At 40.3% G+C, this 21,111-nt stretch overlaps 1 protein-coding gene across 2 annotated transcripts; it reads right to left on the reverse strand.

The window, feature by feature from the left end:
• Window positions 1-140: 140 nt before the first annotated feature.
• HBP1 (HMG-box transcription factor 1) lies at window positions 141-17,656 on the reverse strand. 2 transcript variants are annotated; one of them, XM_005519181.3, is made up of 11 exons: window positions 17,559-17,656; window positions 13,509-13,701; window positions 12,180-12,414; window positions 11,147-11,279; window positions 10,270-10,381; window positions 10,036-10,148; window positions 9,543-9,699; window positions 8,831-8,975; window positions 6,192-6,521; window positions 2,778-2,919; window positions 141-1,250 (listed from the first exon to the last, which is right to left on the reverse strand). In XM_005519181.3, exons 1-11 carry the CDS (start codon window positions 17,571-17,573, stop codon window positions 1,233-1,235), a joined length of 1,593 nt encoding a protein of 530 aa, XP_005519238.1. In that variant the 5' UTR covers window positions 17,574-17,656; the 3' UTR covers window positions 141-1,232. The 2 variants fall into 2 exon arrangements, with proteins under 2 accessions (XP_005519238.1, XP_087911276.1); XM_088055150.1 differs by having other exon boundaries at window positions 13,509-13,697; window positions 17,559-17,626.
• Window positions 17,657-21,111: the final 3,455 nt, after the last annotated feature.

Raw genomic sequence — 21,111 nt, forward strand, 5'->3', positions numbered from 1 at the left:
GAAATTCTTCACTAGCTTCCTAATGGCAAATCATTAAAATATACTTTGGATGGGTTCGTGTAAAGACTTCCATGCAGAACGTGCTTATTGCTGCAGGGTTGACTTTGTGATTAGTCTTCATTTTATAAAATACACAACACCAAATTTTAATGAATTTATTTGAAATAATATACAAGAATATAGTGTGCAAAAATCTTAGGGGCAACATCATGTAGACGTGTCATAAACTGAAATTTACAGTTGTGATTCTTAAAAAAAAAAAAACCAACGCACAGCTGTTTAGTACAGGAAAAGCCATGATTGTAAATGTTCACAGCAGAAGCAATTGTAATCCTAACACACCTGCTCTAATTTTAGACAGTTGGAGGAGAAAAAAAGTAAAGTGCAAGTGTTGCACATATAGTTAAGTGCAAAGTTTGCCCCCACCATAAAGATGTCTTATGGCAAAATAAAATATTGTAGAATATGTGGCAAAGACAAAACACAGAGTAATAACTATGATGGTGATGATATCAACAGCACCACTTTTCTTGAGATAATGCTATTTATTCATTTCATCCTGTCCTGGGCCATTGATTCCACCACAAAATGACAGCTCTCATTAGTGCCAGCTGATGCAAAAATATCTCCCTTGTGGATACAAGTTTTCTAAGTGAAATCCCAAGCAGCAGCTCCCTTGCCACATCACACCACACCCTCCATTCCCACACATTCTGGTGACTTGCTGGCAGCAGGGCAGGCTGGGAAGCTGGAAGCTGATAATACACTTTGCCATTTCAGAAAATCCCAGGCCTCATAATCGCAATTAATAATACAGTTGTGCAATACATATTAATCAGCAATAAGAATCAATGTATATAAACAGCTGTTACATATTTTAAAATTCCCCTTTTTGTACATTTTCTTTTAAAAATAAACATTTATACATATCTCCTTCGCCTCTTTCTAAAGTACTTTAGCACCACAGGATATCCATTTTCAAGCCTATATTACCTGATACATAATGAAGTTTGGAAGAAAAATAAGGCAATTTGGTTTAAAATGCTGATAGTTTTTAGCTCACTTAATGTTCTATTGTAAAAAGCAAATCTGCACTCAGATCATTTCCATGATGGTGCCAGTATTTTATGGTCACACACAGTCACAACAAATAGTAAGACCTTGGTCTTGCATCTTCTCGCCATCAAGCAACAGCCATTTTGTAAATACAGAGTTTACAGGAAAATTCTGGCTTAATGCTGTTGTGAGCCCTGAGAAAAGAGAAGAGAAAACCAGGTCAAGCAAAGGGCACAACACTTGTTTTCAAAGCCACAAGTATTCACTCACAAATCACGGTCAGTTATTCAGAAGAAAACAAAAAGGTCAAGCCAGACAGTTTTATTCCTTGATCATCAAAAGACCATCACAACGTCTCTGTCACAGCCTAGAGCCCACTGTCATTACTGAGTAAGGTTACCAGACTCCTAACAGCTCAGTTCACTGAACTACAACAATTATGAAGGGCATTTCCTGCTGTAGCACTGAGGAAACAGGTTCTGCAGATCCTGTTCTCTTGGCCTGAAGACTGTAGGGACAAGGAAACTCCTACTGCAAGGCAGGGCAAACCCATTTTACTGAGGCAAACCCATCACTACTCAGCAACACGCAAAGACGCCTCTGCATTGCATTAGGCTCGCAGGTGAGCCTGTGATCTCACCATCCAAAGCTCAAAACTGCACTGGTGTAAGAGCAGAATCAATAAATAATATTATTTTAACTAAACCCACAAGGAAATGTAACAGAAGCTGTCACTGTTGATTAAAATAATGCAGTGAACAGAAAAACAGCTTGTTCCTAGCAGCTGGGGTTTGGTGGAACCTTCTGCAACAAGGGACTGGAAACTGCACAAAGTATGTGCAGCAGAAAGAAACAACTCAGTGTTGGAACATTTCTTATTCAGTCTTAAGGCAACACTTGTATATGCTCTTGAGAAAGAAGCCTCATTTACACATCAAAGGAAAGGGGGTAACTCGAGGATGAAATCTGACACCACATGGATGGATGGTTTCACCAACCATGTAGATGAAGTTCACACCACCCTTCAAGCTCCTACCCAGACATAAAATGGAAGAACCTGGCAAGCACTCTGTGCATCTTTCTTTCCAATCTACTTTTCTTGTTGGACAAGCAGAATCTCCTTTTTTGATGTTTGCTTTACATGATGTTTCAGCTTTAAAGCCCTTCTCTTTTTTTAATACATCCACCACCTACTAATAAATTGCTGCAGACTCTTAGACTGATGGCTTTCTACAAAAATTTATTTTGCTACAGAAGAAGTATTATCTACTGTATTTATTTTACAACTGAACAGAGTAATAAATGAAGGGGATTCACAGGGAAAAATTATTTTGCTCCTTCAGTATCATCATATATGCTGATATAAATTATCAGGAACAAAACTAGAAAAAGGTAAAGAAAAAGCTTTTACAGAAGATAAAAAAGTTTAGGTACAACCTTATGAACTCACATCAAAGTGAAAGACCACGTGCCCTTCCTTTGAATTTCACAAGCACACTAACTTTCAGTACAACAGAATCCAGAGAACTCTCATAAAATATTCAGACAGACCCTCTCCTGATCTGTCTCTGCCAAACTGCCAAAAGCAGGTTACACAACACAGGGGAGTAAATGAGGGTTTTGGCTACTAAGAAAGCAGCTTATTCTGAACAAAACACACTGTAGTCACCCATCAGAACACATGTAATGGCATAATGAAAAAGGCTGCTTCACAAACATACAGAATTTGTTCGTTTTCTTTTCCAACAGTCAGGATTTAAACGCTTCTGCTCCTCTGCCAAGGCCTTGGCTTCTAGTGTGTACATCCTTCTTTCCTCATTTTTCATTTTCTTCCACCTGTCGCCAAGTATCACACTTATGGCTCTGCAAGATAAATGTTTACAGTACAGTCAGGACAGTGCTAAGAAATACCAAGATTTTTTTTTTTTTTTATCTGAGCACTTTAAAAAATATGTGAGTTAAATTTGGAATTAACACACACGGAAGAAATCAGCTGTATCAAAATTTTTAATAATCATATTTGTGATTATCTTCTCATAGTTCTTTTAACAGTTAAACAGCTGAGACTTGTGTGTTAGCTGAGCATGGGTCAATGCACATTTTAACATTTCAAAGTGTGTACATGCAGCAACTGGCATAAAGCAGCAAAGCAGAGATGTTACAAAAACCACCACCAAATGGTAATCACATTTGTTTTGCTCTACTTTCATACTAGAAGATCATATGACAGATTTGCTGAAAATATGTTCTCTAATAATTAGAGCAATGAACTGAATATGACCTCAGCCAAATATTTGATTAACTGCAAGTCCCCATGTCTATTTAATCAATACCTGTAGCTTCTTCCACCTTTAATTGATCCTGGGTGGAGCATACTGGTAAGTTCCCATTCCTGTGCAAATGGAACCATTTGTTCTAACACATCTATCACCATTTCCAGAGGCTGAACTAATTCCTTTCCTTATAAACTCTAGGTCTTTTGACAACATTTCCTGTACTATCCTGCCATATTGCTTAACTGCACTCCCAAATGTTGGATCAATATCCCATGTTAAACTTTAACTCCATCTTTTAGCTGAATGAAAATTTCTAAACAACACCTCTTTTATCAATGACTGTTAAAGCTACTAAGTGGTCTGTACACTTTGGCTTCAGATTACAGCAATGAGAGTTCTGTGACTGGCTCTAAGAAAAAGGTGGACACAACTAAGTACTTTTCTTTCTCCTATTAATAGAGTTCCATGCTGGCAGCAAAGATATTCAAACTGCATCAAGACAATTGGAATGTCATCAAGTATTTCCATAACATGGCACACAGAGCAATTCTGCACAGTAGCAAGAAAATGGATTTGACTCCTGCAAGGCCGTGTGGTGCCATTCAGGTTTCCGTGAGCTGCAGAGCACACAGGGACCGACCACCTCCCAAAGTGCCCAGACAGCCCTTGAGCCTGCACTGCCACTTGCTCTGGTGACGCCTTAGAGCAAACTCCTGCAGGGGACACCACATCCCATTGCCATCAAGCCCATTTGCACAGGCTGTCTCTTTGGCAACAGAATTTCTGTTTTTCTACCCAAACTGAGAACTAGTAACTTTAGTCTGTCATCAGAAGCAAACATAACCAGTTTAATTAGGAGATTTTTCATCTTTTGACAGTATCCAGAGGCATATCACCAGAAACCTGTCTGCTCTGGGTCACCAGCTTGTACTGGATCACTCACCCTCAGGAAAGAACATGGTGACCCAGAGAGAGCAGGTCTGCTGTAAAAGCCATGCATTCCCAAATAAAAATGCACCATGAAATCTTTTAAACAAAAATACGATTTCCCTCATCTCTAGAAGATCCACTACTCAAAGAATTTCTGAACACACAACCAAGTTCAACTGCAGTTACAGTGTTACATTGAAGAGTATCTAGAAAATAAACAAATGCAGCCCTAACACCAGTTTTTCAAATGTGGTCTTGCAGTCCATTTAAGTATTGTGTGACTGTTGAGTTGTGCTTTGAATATTTACAAGCTCATTGTCTTGCTGACATGCCTTGAGCTGCTTTGTCTCAGAATAGACCATTTAACTCAGAATACTTCAAATTCTGTACTTTCCAACTCTGGTAAGGAAATAACAGCAGCAAACATAAGAACTCCACTGTACAGAAGCAGCTACTATGTTGTAGAATGTACACAGTAATCTGAAAATGACACAAACTTATATTTAAAAAACATGAGAGTTGCCTCCCAGCAGCTGAATTAATGAATGAGGCATCACCTCAGCAACACTTGAGTGACAGTAGCTGAATGCCTGTATCAATTATCACTAATGCTATTTCTGCCATTCTGTGTTTTATGGATACCATGGAACTGCATCCAAATGCACTGACCTCCAAGCAGGACAGTGAGCAGTGCATTTTGAACCGTACTTGTAACTTTGTGATCTCTTTCCTTCAAGGTAAACCTGCTCACTGTCCTGCTTGCTTACTGAAATATTCAATTAATTTTCACATCCATTCAGCCACAGCTCCAGTTCACTGCATCCATTTGAAATCAGCATTTTCAACTAAATATATAATCATCATAAACTTTCCTGGATGACATTCTGTTCCATTCCTCATTGATAGCTGCAATGTGTGTGAAGGCAGCAGATCTGTTTCACTTCATTTACTATAAACATTACACAGCATCATTGTCAGGACATACAAGATTGGCTGGGATTTGTCTGGCAGGATTTTTTATTTCAGCACCAGTTACAGCCTCGTTATTAGAACATTATAAAACAGTAAAACCCCTTTCAAACCCCTGCCAATTTTAATTTTTACCAGATTTAGTTCTAGAATTTTTATGTCACAATGCAATTTTTACAGTAACAGTTTTTGTAAAATTATGTACAGTAAAAAATATGATTGTAAGATCAGTCCATGTTTGTGTGTTTTGATTTCTATTTACATATGCACAATTAGCACCAAATATTACTTAAAACATATGTAATGGAAATCTTAATAAAAAAATGTTTGGAAGCAAATGTGCTAGAGATTAAGAACAAAAGAACAAACTAACAAGGACCTGTCCCCCAAACACAGTCATATAACTCTTCATGCAAGTTTTGACAGATTGTTGAATGCCTTTAGGACAAGCAAAATTTGGCAATGTGCTGTCTGGATTATGATCTTTGAGATATCCTAACTTATTATTACTCTACTCTTCAACAGGATATACAGTCTGGAAATCAATGCTGGTAACTTCAAGACCAATTTGCAATAATATGTCAAGACTTAATTAGAAGAACCAGAAACCCCCTTTTTTCCATTGCAGCACACAAGCAGAGCACCTCACCATTGTAAACAACGACGGTTCTCTATTTTTTTCTCTGCCAGTGCACACATATACATGTATCAGTTGCTTTACCCCAGTGTTTTCTCAGAAGGTAAGTTTGCCAGAAATGGCTTGTGTCTTCACTGAGTACTGTACATATTCACAGTCCACCCATAAACCACCCTATACATTAATACATTTCAAAACTTTTTCTTAAGACAATACACATATTTTATTTCAAATGCAAAATTTAGGCTATTTAAATCTAAAAGCAGGACACAGATATTCTTCTAACTCACCAGTAATAGCAAAACTACAGTTTGTATCATTACCTGTTGTCTTTCCCTGGATACATCTGAGTGTATTCAACTCTGTATTTTTTGGCAAAAAGCATGAAGGCATTCATTGGTCTTTTGCACTTGTTTGGAGAAGTGGCACTCACAGTACTTGCAGTCCCTGAGCTGTGGCTTTTGCCAGCTTTGCTGTACAAAGGATTGGAGGAAAGATGTGACGATGTAGCAGAGGCACAGTTTTTACTACTGCATTCTGATCTCTCAGCATCTTGATTGTTTGATCCCCCACAGGACAGCGAAGCGCGACGCTGGCGAGCCATGCTGCTGAGCACATACACTGCAGAGGAGTCCATCGGGGTAAAATCGTAACTACAGGGAAAAGACAGGTCATAAAGCCACACAGAGTCATTTTCATGTGAAATCCCATAATATCTGTTCACTCTTTAATTTTATTACATTTCTAGTATTTTGCCCTCTTTTGTGTGACATAATGATTTGTGCTTTATGTGGATGTCAGTATGAAAAACCAAAAACTACAAGTCTTTGGCAGATAAGTTAGTATTTTTTCCAGTGTGATGAAGACTGCAACTTTACATGTTCTGCTGTGTATCAGTTTCCTCAGGTATGTATCAGTCAACTATACAATGTCTTCAAACTTCATCCTCTTTTTAAACACACTTTTTATTTCTGCTTCTGTCCTTACCATAAATCAAATTGATCAGTGAACAACAAGTACAGAATGGGAAGAAATGCAACGAGCTCACTTGCAAATATATACTAATGGCAAATATGAAACCACTATACTAAAATAAATTATATTATATCCACTACTACAAATAACTTCTCTAGACAGCTGAATACATACTATTTTACACACAAACCTTCCAGTGAGGTCAAAACCCTGCTCAGAACCCCGTGACGTCGCACTATTTGATGCTGTGCTGACAAACGCCTGCCCTCTAGTGACAAAATTGCGAGATTTCTCCTCAGGTATTGGAACAGCTTAGATGACTTGTTTCCATAAAATTCAGACCTCCAAATAAGACAAACTCTTGCAATTTTTAGCTGACCAACAACTACAATTAACCTCTATTCACCAAAGAAGTAGTTTAACTCCACATACTCTCTGTTACCATCTCCAGGTGGGAAAAACACTCTTGGAAAGGGGCTACTCAATCATAAATCCAAACCACTAAATTATCACCACAAAGTAAACATAGAACATATATATGCTAAGGCTCCTCTTACCTACTGCTCAATGTGGCTGTAGTTGGACGATTTATGGCCAAAATAAGGGTTTTGAAGAGCTTTTCTGTGACCACCAAGTAGAACTATCTACTTGCAAGGAAATGCTGTATGTGGCAGTCCAGCCCCCATCTGCAAAGGCAGCTCCTCTTGTGGGACAGAGCCACACAGAAGAGTGGAGCCTGACAAGTGGCTTCCATCATCTCTCAGGAAAGTACAAAGCAGCAAAGAAGTGAAAATGTTGACTGTCTTGCAGGCTATCATGAGATAAGGAAAAAGTACCTATCTGTTCTACAACAGGCCAGCACCCTTCCTATTCATAATCTCTTTCCCATAATACAGAAACAGAATTTTGTTTTTAATTCTTCTGTCCTGTTATCACAGCTGCAGCTGCTTCATGCCCCTTTCTCAGTCACTCCCTCCTGCCCAGAAAGACAAGGAATTTTAAGTACAAGGCAGTATTCAGCTGGGCTGCAAATTAGTAAGGAGCCAGAAATCCAGATTTTTCAGTGACATGCAGCTACCATGATTCTAACAGCTCTCTAAATACACTGTTCACAACAGGAGTTAAGAAAAATGCCCGGACAGCAAATGAGTGAAGCCAAGCAATCTGAACTTGCTCTATGCCAGACTGAAATCATACAAGAGCTCCCAGGGCTTGAACTGCTAAAAGTCTTAAATTCCCTTTCTTCTGTTGTAAAAAAACAAAGTGCAACTGGATTAAAAGCAGATGCTAAAAAGGCACTAACATCATAGGAAAAGATAGATTTTACTAAACCTTAAAATCTCAAAATAGTATGAAAAAAATCTTTACTATTTTGTTAGACTCTTAGAGCAATTTATGTTGAACAGGACCTCTGAAGGTTATCTGGTTGACGTTCTAGCTCAGGGAAACCCCAAAGTGAACCAAACTCTGAAGTCAGGTATAAAAGAATGCCAAAAAACAGAATACACAAAAATAGGAAGAACTAATTATGAACCTACTGTATTCTAAAGCCATTGCACATGCATTTACCACTAAGAAACTACTCAGATAATTCAGACATATTGTTGCATATGAAGCATGAGATAACAGCTGGCAGTCTGTTTCCTGACTATTGTCAGAATATTGTACTAGATTTTTCAAACATAACCCACTTTACCTGGAGAATTTATAAAGACAAGATATATATTTACTGCTTTATCTAATCTGCCTTAAACTATCAGAAAAAGAGGCTAAGAAGTTATTTCACTCCAAGGCATTATTTGCGGTTTAGCAGAGCACGTAATTACACAGTTTTCCTAGTACTGAGTATTCATTTTTCCCTATCATTTATCTCATATTACCAAAACTATTCTCTCTTTCCTCTATGTAATGCTTCAAATTCTCCCAGATTTAAGGTGCCTACTCATTAAATACAAGAACCACTGAGGCCACTTTATCCAAAAATTACCTTTTAAATGTATCAAAAACACCTGAATCATCAAAGTTAATGGCATCAGGGTGTCCAGGAGGTAGACACAGATCTCCAAGATGCATTTCACAGCATGGAATGCCATGCTGTACCACAGTCAAGCTTGGATAAAAAGATGACCAACCTGAAGTGGTAAAGAGTTAAATTAGACAAACGGCCAGACAATCTCTCCGGTTCTTCATTGGAGCAATCCTATATCTTGAAATTACAGAATTTTATAAAAATGTTCTGATGTAATTTCTTTCACCCAAAAGAAAAATCAGAAACTCTTACTTAGAGAATTCTTACTGCAAACGGTTTATTTTTATCTCAAATAAAACCTCATTCTAGCAAAAAAGAATCAAAACCTGGAGATTTTTAACATCAGAAGTTCCATTTTTAGCAAGTGTGAAAAGCCTCCCTTACTTGCAGTTTTCCTGTCTCCCCCCACCCTGTTTTTTCTGCTTTCCTGAGCTCCATTGATATACCAAATTAAATCTTTCCTTAAGAGATAGGTAGTCTTCCTGGAGCTTTATGGCTTTACAAGTTTTTTTGTTTGTTCATATTCCGGATTTCTTTACAAAGAAAGTAAATTGTTTCTACATCACAACTTTTATCATTTTATTGAACAGTATGGGATGCCAACAAAATCTGCAATCACTTTCTGAGAATATTTTAATATGCAACCAAGTGTACTTGAGGTATTTCATACCTTTATTTTTAACATAAAATGGATGATCGAGTCTGCATTCTACGGTAAGCAAGCCATCCTCCACTGTGCCAGGATCAAAAGTCAGCTTCAGCACTGACTCACCACAGGAAATACTTTCTTCATGAGAAATCAACTTCAAACCATTGGAACCATAGTCCTGTTAACACACATATAATTCAAAACACTTCCCCCAAGAAAAGCATATACCTGCATATTAGTCAAGGTGTATACTCATTATCATACATTGTATTAAAAAATAACAATATTCTAATTTGCATTTCCATCTTGCTAGAATTTAATAAAGATGATGTAACATTCAAAACATGCATAAATTAATTCAGTTCAAGTGGTTTTCTGTGAGATACACAAACAGCACAGTGATCAGCTCTAAACAACATTAATGTCAACCTGTTTTCCTGAGACACAGGGGTAATGTAAGAAACTAAGTCTTTGTTACAGGTATTGCACTGAATTTATTAGAGCTAACAGCTACCTTGTAAGGACTGACTGAGAGATTTTCCTCTTTTCCACAGCTTTCAGATCTTGCAAACTCTTCAACATCCTGCCATTCTTTATTGTGTCCTTTATGAAAGCACAAACGAGAGCCTAACAGATTTTTTCGAGGAAAAAAAGAACATTACTGTTAGCTAAAAAAGTCTGTGTTACAAGGAAAAAAAAACAAAACAAGATAAAACAAATACTTATTTGATGATACATGTTATTTTACCTTTTAGGAAACAATGCCAAACAGTTGAGGGCCAGGAATGGCACCATCCTAGATCATCATCATCTGAAAGTGATGACATGCAGAAAATGCCAGATTCTGATTCACTATTCGCCTATTAAAAAAAAGCAAAATGGTGTTGGTATTTTACTGCAGAGTATTTTAGGGCTGGTCTTACGTCTTAAGAAAGTCTCTAACTTGCACTTGTGGCATCATTTACCTTAAATACTAATAGGAATGTAACATGAAGACAAAGATTAAAGCAATGCAGTAAATATGAATGGATCTCCTTTTCTGAGATGCATTCTGCCATTTTTGAGTTTCATTCTCTGAGATTCATTTCATTCCTATGGATTATCTTATGCTCATGTGTAGGCATTTTACACCTCATCATTCCTTGGTCATCTACAGAATCATTTAAAGCACATTACTCTATGGTCCAGTTACTGGGAAGCTGTAGGCTCAAGGCAGTTGTAGATAAAAACCACTGGAGAAAATTCACTGTTGTTAACAGACAAATTTCAGATACAAATTAATATATGGGAAAAGGAGACACAGGATGGGCAGGTTTTGTGCATTTCAAAGGAGAGGGATTCGTATTTCTTTTTGAGGCTTCAAACAAGATAACAGTTTTTTAAAGCTTGCAATAGAAGGAGTCACAATAGAAGAGCTTTCTTAGAAAGTTATCTCATCACAAAAAATATGAAGTAGTACCACAAGCCTACCCAGTGCGGTAAAAACAAAAGTTAGAGAAAATCTAGCTTAAATAGTAATAGTATTAATACTAAACAGATTTTTTTAAAAAAACTAGTTTCCCTTGTCAAAAAACTTAATCCATTTCTCGTACACATTTATTTTGAAATGTTTCAGAACAACTCACCCTTTCATGTCTGACTGGTGTTTCATCCACATCATTCTTGGAGAAGTTAGGATCATTGTTTGAAGATCCTGGTGGAGGACGTGCATAGGAATGTAAACTTTTGCTTGTTGCTATTATGCGAACAGGAGATGATCTACAACAGAAACATGTATTTTAAAATATCTGCCATTAAGACAACATGAGACTTTGCTGCCATTACTCTAAAATGCTTTTATTGCAAATATTTCCATTTGCAAGAGCTTGAACACCAAACAAACCTCCCACACACCAGTATTCCAACAGGATGATTAAAGGGTGCAAACTCAGGCAAAGAGAACATTTAGCATAACTCCTGCATAAGTTCTCAATAGCACCCAAATGACAGTACTACTTCCACAGCGCCATCTCCTTAGCACAATGCTTAAGTTTTTATAAATATCTTGAAGCAAATACCCTGCTCTTCAGAGAATATAAAGACAACTGCTCTGTCCAAATGACTAAATCTCAGCTGCATATTAATACTATTAACAGTATCGCATTGAGTTTTCTGATTATAAACCTAAGAAAAGCTGTACAGTAAAAAGTGAAGCCCAGAAATTTCCAAGATCCCACACTTGCTGCTCACAACCTTACAGAATTTATATATTACAAACTTGAGACGGTTATCACTAAAATACACACTGCATTAATTTCCAGCTAGCTGTTTTAAAAAAATAAAAATCTGAAGTCTGTGCACTAGAAAGCTTTAAGAATTTAATGTAAGAAATTCCTCTTAGTTTTTATTTGCTGCCTCACAGGAGGTAAATGTCCATAATTTCTGAGCCTGCTGTGGACAGGCAATGTCTTTATATCATCCTATGCCATTCATAGCTGGAAACTAAGCAGCTTTTGCACCAGGCTCTGAGATGAGTTCTGTGCATACTTCGACAGAATAAATAAAAAGACCAAAAAACAGGGCTCTAGTTCAAAGTCTGAGTGTGTAAAGAGTGAAGAAAATATTTTGGAGACAGGATTATAAATCTCTACAGTTCAAAACTGAAATGCGTGTCAGTACCTGTTATAAAAAGCACACTGCATCAATGGACTCTGAGGACTTGTGGCTATATTTGCTAATTCTGTCAACCAGTTCACCCCATTCTCAGAAGAATAAGCATTTTCTGGATTGCTGTTTGAGGTATGTTGGCTCCATGAAGGCCTTGAACATTCCTGATGTGAAACATCAGCACCAAGCTGAAAAAGTGCAGGTGGGGTAGAATCTGTCTGCACAGCCTGTAATTCAGGAAGATCATCTACAAACAAAGGCACAAATTACCATTATTATATTCAAGTTGTCTACTCAATTTGACACCAAACCTTGCAAATTTGGTGAAGAAAAAGGAAGCACAATAAAGTAATTTTATTTTCTCATATCACAACTACCAACATTTCACAAACCCTATTACCCTATTCATAAAAATGGCCACAGAAATAGTAACATCTCTAGTCAATTATATATTCACAGAAGAAATTTAAGAAAAAATAAAGTAACTAGATGTAGTTCTGATTTTAAAGTTTTTACTAGACTGACCAGTTTACACAGGACTATACAGCACTGTTATTCAAAAACAACATGCTTTGCTAAAATACTAAATACTAAAACATTCCACAAAAGACAACTAAATTAATCTGTTCTTGAAGGTTCAACACTAAAAAAATTCAACATCAGACCATGTTCAAGGTAAAAGGTTTCTGCCATGGAACCAGAGTTAAATAAATTAAATAAATCATGAAAGCTGGGTGTACAGCCTGGTAGGGTGAATTCCTACCAATAATATAAACCTTTCCTATCCCATACAAAGTAACAGAAAAGACCCCAGCTTGTTAAGAGAAGTCTTTGCTATGTGCTGTCATGTAACTAAGTACCATTAGTCTTAATCACTCCATAACTGCAAATAAATATGTTAATATTTCACTGATTATAACGCTACTTTCTTAAGTACATGCTGTTTTTCTCCAGTACGTTAAGAACTGAAGCAATGTTCCTCTATCTCGCAATCTTTATTTGCAGCAGATCTAAAGCAACATAACTTCCCTTTAGGAGGAGCTCTTGAGCTTTCTGTTTGTTTTTCTTGTGCCAAAAAAACCCTGCTCCTCTGGGGATTAGAAGCAGAAATTTGTGGCTGTGAGTTCAAGAACACATTTGAGTCAACAGGCCAATGTGTCAGAACTAGAAATGGGTTAAAGGGAAAAGTGACTGCAAAGTAAGACCTTCAGATGTCACAATTCCCTGCCCTACTCAAGTTAAAAACCAGCAATTTGATTCAGTCAGCTTCCAATAATATCAGTATAGGAAATCTAAAAAACTTCAGAATTCAGTTTCCTCTGAAAAAATCATGTTATTTACCAAGTTCCATGTGCTCATCACAGGACGCATATCCAGGAGAAGAGGGCAGGTTTTCATTACACTTCAGCAACTCCAATGACTCATTCATCCCTGAAGTTCTCTTGTCCACTACCAGAAGGAGTTTCTGAACTGCATTAGGCATTTGATTTGTCTTCACTTCCCACACCATGTTAGGATGCTCCAAAGTATCTGGCTTTAGGAAGACAGAGGTTAGAAATTTGCATATATGTGAACTGTTTTAAGTTGCATCTGATATTCTACTTCATTACCAGGGCTCTAAATCCTCATTAGTCAGTTGAGTATCACAGCATATTTTAGGGGTGTCTAGACATAATCTTGTACAATCCTTACAGAAAACAGAGCTAACTCTGAAATCAAGAGGCTGCCTGGGGTCCTGGCCACTTGAGTTTCTAGTATCTTGAAGGATGGAGACTCCCTGGCATTTCCCCTGTTCCAGTAACCACTCTTGCTGTAAAGAAGCTGTTCCTTATGCAGGTTTGAACTTCCCATAGCCTGTGCCCACTGCCTTCAAGTCTGGAGCCACCTCCTCGACCACTACTCAAGCAAAGATAAACAACATTCACTTGGTATCCTAAGCCACTAAGCCCATCACGAAAAGGCAATCAGATGGGTCAGACAAGATTTGATTTTGGCTAATCTGTCCTGGCTATTCCCAGACAACTTCTAGCCTTACAAAAAGGGTAGACATAGCTGTCAGGAGAATTCTGCCCCATAAAATACATGAACGTAAGGCTGACCAGCCTGTAGCTTCCCCACGTCCTCCTCCTTGAAGCCTGGTCTGACATTTTCATTCTTCCAGTTATTGGGAGCCATCCTGCCACCACATCCACTGCTTTTTGGAGACCATCCTCATAATATGTCCCCAGCTACAGCAGGGGCTTGGAACCAGATGACCTTTAAAGTCCCTTCAAACAAAAACATTCTGTGACCCACGACTGGCCTGGAGGGATCCCATCTGGTCCCACTGCTTCATGCATGGATGCCTCACAGAACCAGCATGCCCCTCACCTGCTCCACTTCTACCACAGACAAACAAGTGTCTTGCTCTCTCAGAGACAAGTTGCTACACACCCAGGGACTTGAGGAACCTGGGAACAGGCCTGGAAAATGAAATTCAAAGCAAAAATGCTGTCCCCAACCTTGTGAGATCAGGTCTCATCTGTCATTTAGCATCAGGCCCACATTTTCCCCAGTTACCCTTTCAGCACTGGTGTCTCTGCAGAACCTTTTCCACCACCCTTCCCATCTCTGGCCTCCAGGAAGAGTCTCAAACATGCAGGACTCCTAACAGCCTTCCCTGTATTGCAAATGGAAAGATGAAACCCCTACTGGAAGATTTCACTTCTGTTTCATTTCCCCAGTCCTAGAAATGTAACATTTATACCAAACCCATTATTTTAGATCATCTACAGCAGAGAACTGAGTGCTTATTCTACACAGCCACTGCCTCTAAAAGCTGGTAAACAGTGTTATCCAATCTTTAGTAATTTGGTTATCTACTTTTTTTCTTCAGATGAGGATGAATTAAAGATACCATAACATGATTACCATGTACTTCAATGAAGTGTCCTTGAAGAAATAATAATGAGTCTCTCATGAAAGAGCAGAAAACACAGCTTAGTAAGAAAGAAAATCTGAAAAGTCTGCCATATGCATGTCCACTAAGTAAGCTACATTACAGAAATACCAACAATCGCTGAAAAAAGTGTAATATTTTAATATCATAGAATGACTGGGTTGGAAGGGACCTCTGGAGGTCATCTAGTCCAGCCCCCTCCACTGCTAAAGCAGGCTTACCTACAGCAGGTTGCACAGGATCATGTCCAGGAGGGTTTTGACTGGATAATTTCTACCCTTCTGATCTCCTAAACTTTCAAATATATGCAAAACTTATATAAACTTGCATGCGAAACATAAAAAGATGCTTGATTCTACTCAAATGGCTCTACTACAAAGCTACATCTGTTTACTCTGACTTTAAGGAGGAGAAGAAAGGTCACAGAAATGAGAATATACAACTCAAACTATCAGTGACATTACTTTCACCTCCAAAATACACCTTTAACACAATTTATACCCCTGTCACCCATGAGGGACAGTAAAATTACAGACCACAAGAGCAGATAGCTGTTATTTCTGAACAGAAAAAACAGACCTCAGTAGTACAGGTCAGGACCTTGAAGATTATCTCCAACTAATCAACTCTGAAAAGCCACTCCTTGTTTTTCTGGCTTATCTACGTCTTTCCTTTCCCTCCTTCTGCCCTGGTGTTTTTTGGGGTTTTTTCCTCTCTTCCTTTCCAATTTTCCTGCCAAAATGAGGAAGCAAACTTATTTCTAGAAGGTTACCTTCTCTTTCCTTCCTGCCAGGTGCCAAGACTTGAAAATATGTCCTCGTATCCTAACACTCTGAAGGTCAGAAATAAGGTACAGATAGAAAATACTAGTCTGACAAGAAAGATACTTGTTTGAGAAATGAATTATTCCTCCAAGTCACAAGAATTTCTCTAAACCAAAGCCATCTGTGTACAAAAGCAAAAAAAAAAAAAATCCTCTAACAAATGAATTACAAAGAAATTGAAAGAGAATTACAAAGAAAAACAAACAAAGTGCCCAACTTTACTTTTAATTTTTTTATTCTGTTTTATTAAAGCCTGCTGTGGACATCACGTCCTTCTCCTCATCCTTTCAATGGTTTAAAATGAAGGGGATTAATCATTAATTATCTTGTAAAGATTTTTTAAAATTCAACTTTACATTGATAATTTGTTGTGTCAAATGTCGTCTAGAACCATGCTTCACAGGACTGTAATTACTGTGGCTGTCTTTGGAGGCTAAATGAAAATGTGCTTTAAAGTAAGTTAATTTGTCATGCTAAAACAAATGGCACTACTAACGAAGACTTTATTAATTCAACCATGTCTATTTCTGAGGTACAAAAATAAAATTGGGAGAAAAGTAAATAAAGACTGGCTGAGAAGGGGTTCAGCAGGAACTGGGTAGCATCCACCCAAACCGCACTGCGCAGGAATGCCTGGGTGGAAGTGCTTCCCGTGGTTTTTTTCCTTCTGCTATTTGCCTTTCTTCCCCCAACCTACTGACGAAGTTTCAGGCCAGGTCTACGCCTGAGCAATAAGCTGGACGGAATTTAATTTGGAGGACAGCTTCTCCAAGCAAAACACAACACACTGGCAAGACTGGATCTCCACCAGGGACTTTTCCTGGCGCAGCTGCTTTGATCAAGAATCCTCGCTGCACATCCCCGGCCGTGCCAGAGCGCGCAGCCGAGGCAGAGCGTGATTCACCATGTTTTCGAAGCCCGGGCGGCCCGGTCTCTGACGCAGGGCGGGCCGCGCTGCCCCCGCCGCTCCAGCCCCTTGAGGACGGAGCTGGCAGGGCGGCTCGGGGCCAGCAGAACTCGGGGAGCCCCGGGCCGAGCCCCCCGGACCCCCCTCACCGACACCCCTCAGGGCCTTCCCCGCCCGTCACGTGACCTTGTTTACACCCGCGGCCGCACGGCGCACGCGCGCTCGGCCCCATTCATTCGAACTGCGTAACACCGGCCCGGGGGGGCCCCCCGCCCCGGCCGCCGCTGCCCCCGCGGGGCTCACCCGCACCCACGGACACCCCAAACACTCCCCGTGCCGCACAGCCACTGCTCCGGCGGCGGGCACAGCGCCCTCGCTCTGACAGACCGGGGCGGGCAGCCGCTCCCCAGGAAAACAAGGAGGGGGATACCCCCCCTATTCCGCTTGTTTTCGTGGTTTGAAGGGGCCTAAAGAGGGCCGGCACACCCCGTGAGTTTCCACCCAGCGGTGCGGGAGGGTGGCGGCTTCACGGGGCCGGTCAGGTAAGGCGTACAGTAAACAATGTCCGAGGTTCCCGTCGCCGTCAAAAGACTGGACCCACCGGCTTTCTCGGCTCGGCCTGCAACCCTTACCACTGCTCCCCGACCTCCCGAACCCCTCCCGTCCCCCGTCGGCACGCCGCAGCCCCTAAAAATGGCAGCTCGAAACTTTGTAGCACTTACCGAACCCGTCGCCATTACCGAGCTCCCCTGGGCTGCCCCCCCAGCCCCGTCCTCTCGGCGGGTCCCGCCCCCTACAGGCGCTGCTCGGGCGCTGAGTGGCCAGAGGCAACGTTGCTCAATTCAAAGCCGCTTTCTATTGGCTGATTGGCCTGCCTGTCAGGACTCCTCCCGGAGGGTGGGCATGTTTTGACTCTCCTGCACAGCGGATTGCACCGCGCCGCACATCAATCACCCCTATGTGGCGCTCCGATTGGCCGATGCCTCCGCCGGCGAGAGCAGAAGGATTCTGGGAACTGTAGTCGCCACCGCCGCCCACGCCTGCCCACGAGTCCACGATAAGACGACAGCCCCCAGGATGCCCCGCGCGGACCGAGCGATAGTAAACAAGCGGCGTGGGACACGTGTACCCGGGGCTGCCCGCGCGCCCCCCGCCCCGCACGGCTCCTCACGGCCCCGCGGGCCCGGCCCCAGCCGCGCTTTGCGGAACCGGCCCGCGCTGCGCCCGAGTCAACGGCGGCGCCGCGGAGGGCAAAGGAGGTTGCTAAAGGTCAGGGAGTGAGTCAGCAGCTGCGCCCGGCCTCCGCTCCGGCCTCGTCCCTCGCCTCTCTTTCATTGAAAAGACAATGATGGGAGCTTAGGCCCAAAATACAAGTTGGGGTGGGGAGGAGAAAATAAATTAAATCCATGCAGGTTTATGAAGCCCGTAGTGTTTCCCAGACAGTCCCATACATTTATTGCCAAAACAACAGTGTGACTTTGTTAAATATTAAGACATTTTCCCACTTATCCTGTAACTGGGAGATCAGAGAGACAAGATTCCTGTGCAGACTGCATCTTCATCACAAAATAAATTACAATGCATGATGTGATGCAAAGCAAGAACACGCACAATTCAGAAATAGACAATGATGGACAGTTACAATATTTTGCAGTTGTTGAGATTTTTCCAACAAATGTACTTCTTTCTTATCCTGTTGTCAACATCATTCCAGAAATGAGAACGGGTCTTAAATCCTGTCTCAGAACCTTTGCTGTAATTTGGTATCCGCAACAGTTCTGTCTTTCAGGAATGCTAACATAGCTGTGCATGAAAATAAGGGGGGGGGGGGGGAGGGGAAAGTTAACACAAGTTAAACAGAAATGGTTCCCTGTTTGGTTACTGGCCACTAGAGGGAATGCTGGGTTGTTGTTCCCACAGGCCTACAAGGCCTACAAAGGTAACACAATTAAAAAGTCAAAAAGAAAATTATATCATAATTGTATTTGGCATCACACCACATTTAAGTCTGCAGATGTCACTGGCACATCAGTTTGAGATTTGCCTTTTCCACAAAGTAATAGTTTGCCTGTTAGTAAAGTCATTGCCATCTGTTGGCACTGTTTGAAGACAGATGTTACTCTGAAAAACACCCAGTATCTTCCGCAGTGTGAACTGGAAATATTCCTGTAAGCAAGCTTAGCTTTAAAATATAGAAAAGCCAATCCTGTGGAATTTAACTCAAAATATTCTGTGCTTAATGACCAAACAAACATGTGCTTTATGACCTTTACAGATCATTTTCCCAATTTGAAAATATTATTTAAATAAGTACCTTGAGGAAAATAATCTTAAAAGTAATACTGAGATTCAAATACTAAGTGACTAGACTTAGTGACTAGTCTAGTAGACTAGTGACTAGACTAGATAATAAGGTTATTATAATATCAGCTGTCTACCCCACATCCCACAAGCTCACATTTTCCCTTTATTTACAATTCAGGCATTTTCTAAATAACTGATACAGCTTTATATGAGAAAGCTTTCATGGCATCCCCTCTCTAAAATACATTCTTTTAATAAATAGAAAACTGGTAAACCAGGAACCATCTTTTTTTACACCAGTCCACAATAAAATTAATTTTAAGGCTGTGTTTCTTCCCCTTCTCTTTTGATCTCCCTTGCACATCTAAACAGCCTTTAGGCTCTTTGGAGAGACATCTAAGCTTCTTGGGCTTTTAAAGAGTTTCAGCACAGACACTGCACTGCCAGATGGAGGCAGGGCAGAAGACCTGGGCATGCAGATGTCTCCACTGTGCAAACTGCCTTCCATGCCTGTGGTGTAGCACTTACAAGGTAAAACCCACAATGTGCTCTTCTGAAAGCTCCCTCTGCCACAGTGTGGAAGATGGAAATGGCAGAGGCCGGATCAAGCAGCTACAAAAGATACAAAATCCTGTCTCAAATCCCATCTTTCTTCAGAAGAAGTCTGTTGGCCTAAAGGATTTGAATCTTCTTATGGAGCTCATTTCCACCCTGCTACGAACTTTTTGGACCCAAAACAAAATAACTTTGTAGCTGTTTACTGTGAAGATTCACAGTTCTCTACAAAAGCTTCATGCATGAGTGTTAGATATGAAGCCCAGTCCTCTGAGATCCACTGGCCCAGATTCCAGACACAGGTCTAGACAAGTAAATACCATTGCTGAACAAGAGCCTCAGTATCACACTGGGATCTATGACATACTCAGAAAGCACAAAAATATGAATCCTACCTAGGTCTGAGATCAAAATCTTGTAAAGATTAATGTCTGAACTGTTTTGAAATTCTAAAAAGAGACATGTAACAGCTTTCTTATTTTCAAATCTACCTCTCCTTTGCATACAGGAAGTTAACATTTACCCAGTGAAGATGTAAGGGAAAATAAGTAAAGGGACAGGTAGTCCATGGAGTAGATGACAGCCAGACACACAAAATTAGCGAAGCTTACTTGCTAACCCCATTGGCTCAAGGCAAGTATGTATCATGTAAATTTCAGAATGAAGATTATGTCAATGCCATAGCCCTTGCTCTGAATGCCTGGTCTCTAATTAAAATCATTACTCCCCCTCCAAACACCCTACCTCGCCTTACTCCATGCCCAAATGAATGGGTGCCCAGAGAATGAATCAATACTGTGTAACAGAGGCATTCTTGGTAGCTTTGCTGATTCAGTTGCTTCTGCTGTTGTAAGAGGTAGAAAATAAGGTGGGGGATTGGGAAGTGTTAGTCTTGAGTTATTATCACATTACAGGTGGCTACCAAGAAGCAAAAAAACAAACAGGAGAGACTACAATTAAAAAATACTGATTAATTTGCATCCTAGCTATTTACCTCTTAAAATTGCCAGGCACAAAGTTAAGAAGCCACAAAGCAGATTTTTTAAATTAGTAATATTTCAGTTAAAGTTGTATTAGTAATATATATATTATATATTGGGTTTGTGCCTATCTCCACTTTTAATCCCTTCTGTCCCAAGTCAATCCAGTCCTTGTAACACAGCTGTTACTGCTCTCTGAAATACAGCACAGCATTTTAATCCTGCTACAGGAGCTTCCACATCAGTATGTATACATCCACCTTCAGTAATTAACTAAATAGTCCCCCAAACATCAGAAGAACCCCACTCACCAGAGCTTCTACTCCTACCCAACATGGCAGCCTCTGTTCTGCAGCCTCTCTGCCTCTCAACCAAGTTGTCTCCTCACACAATGACTTGTGTCTCCTAAAGCTGTTTGTACTCATTCCCTCTTCCA

The sequence above is a fragment of the Pseudopodoces humilis genome, chromosome 5 (genome assembly GCF_049639895.1).
Source record: "Pseudopodoces humilis isolate 2021_Gansu_Grassland_sample_001 chromosome 5, ASM4963989v1, whole genome shotgun sequence".
Taxonomy (NCBI): Eukaryota; Metazoa; Chordata; class Aves; order Passeriformes; family Paridae; genus Pseudopodoces; species Pseudopodoces humilis.

Excerpts from the sequence above, each read along its gene's own strand:
- HBP1 (XM_005519181.3), bottom strand. Across the intron at positions 10,382-11,146 it reads CACCAGTCAGACATGAAAGG|GCGAATAGTGAATCAGAATC; the intron begins GTGAGTTGTTCT and ends TTTTTTTAATAG. Across the intron at positions 6,522-8,830 it reads GTTTTTGATACATTTAAAAG|TTACGATTTTACCCCGATGG; the intron begins GTAATTTTTGGA and ends TTTTCCCTGTAG.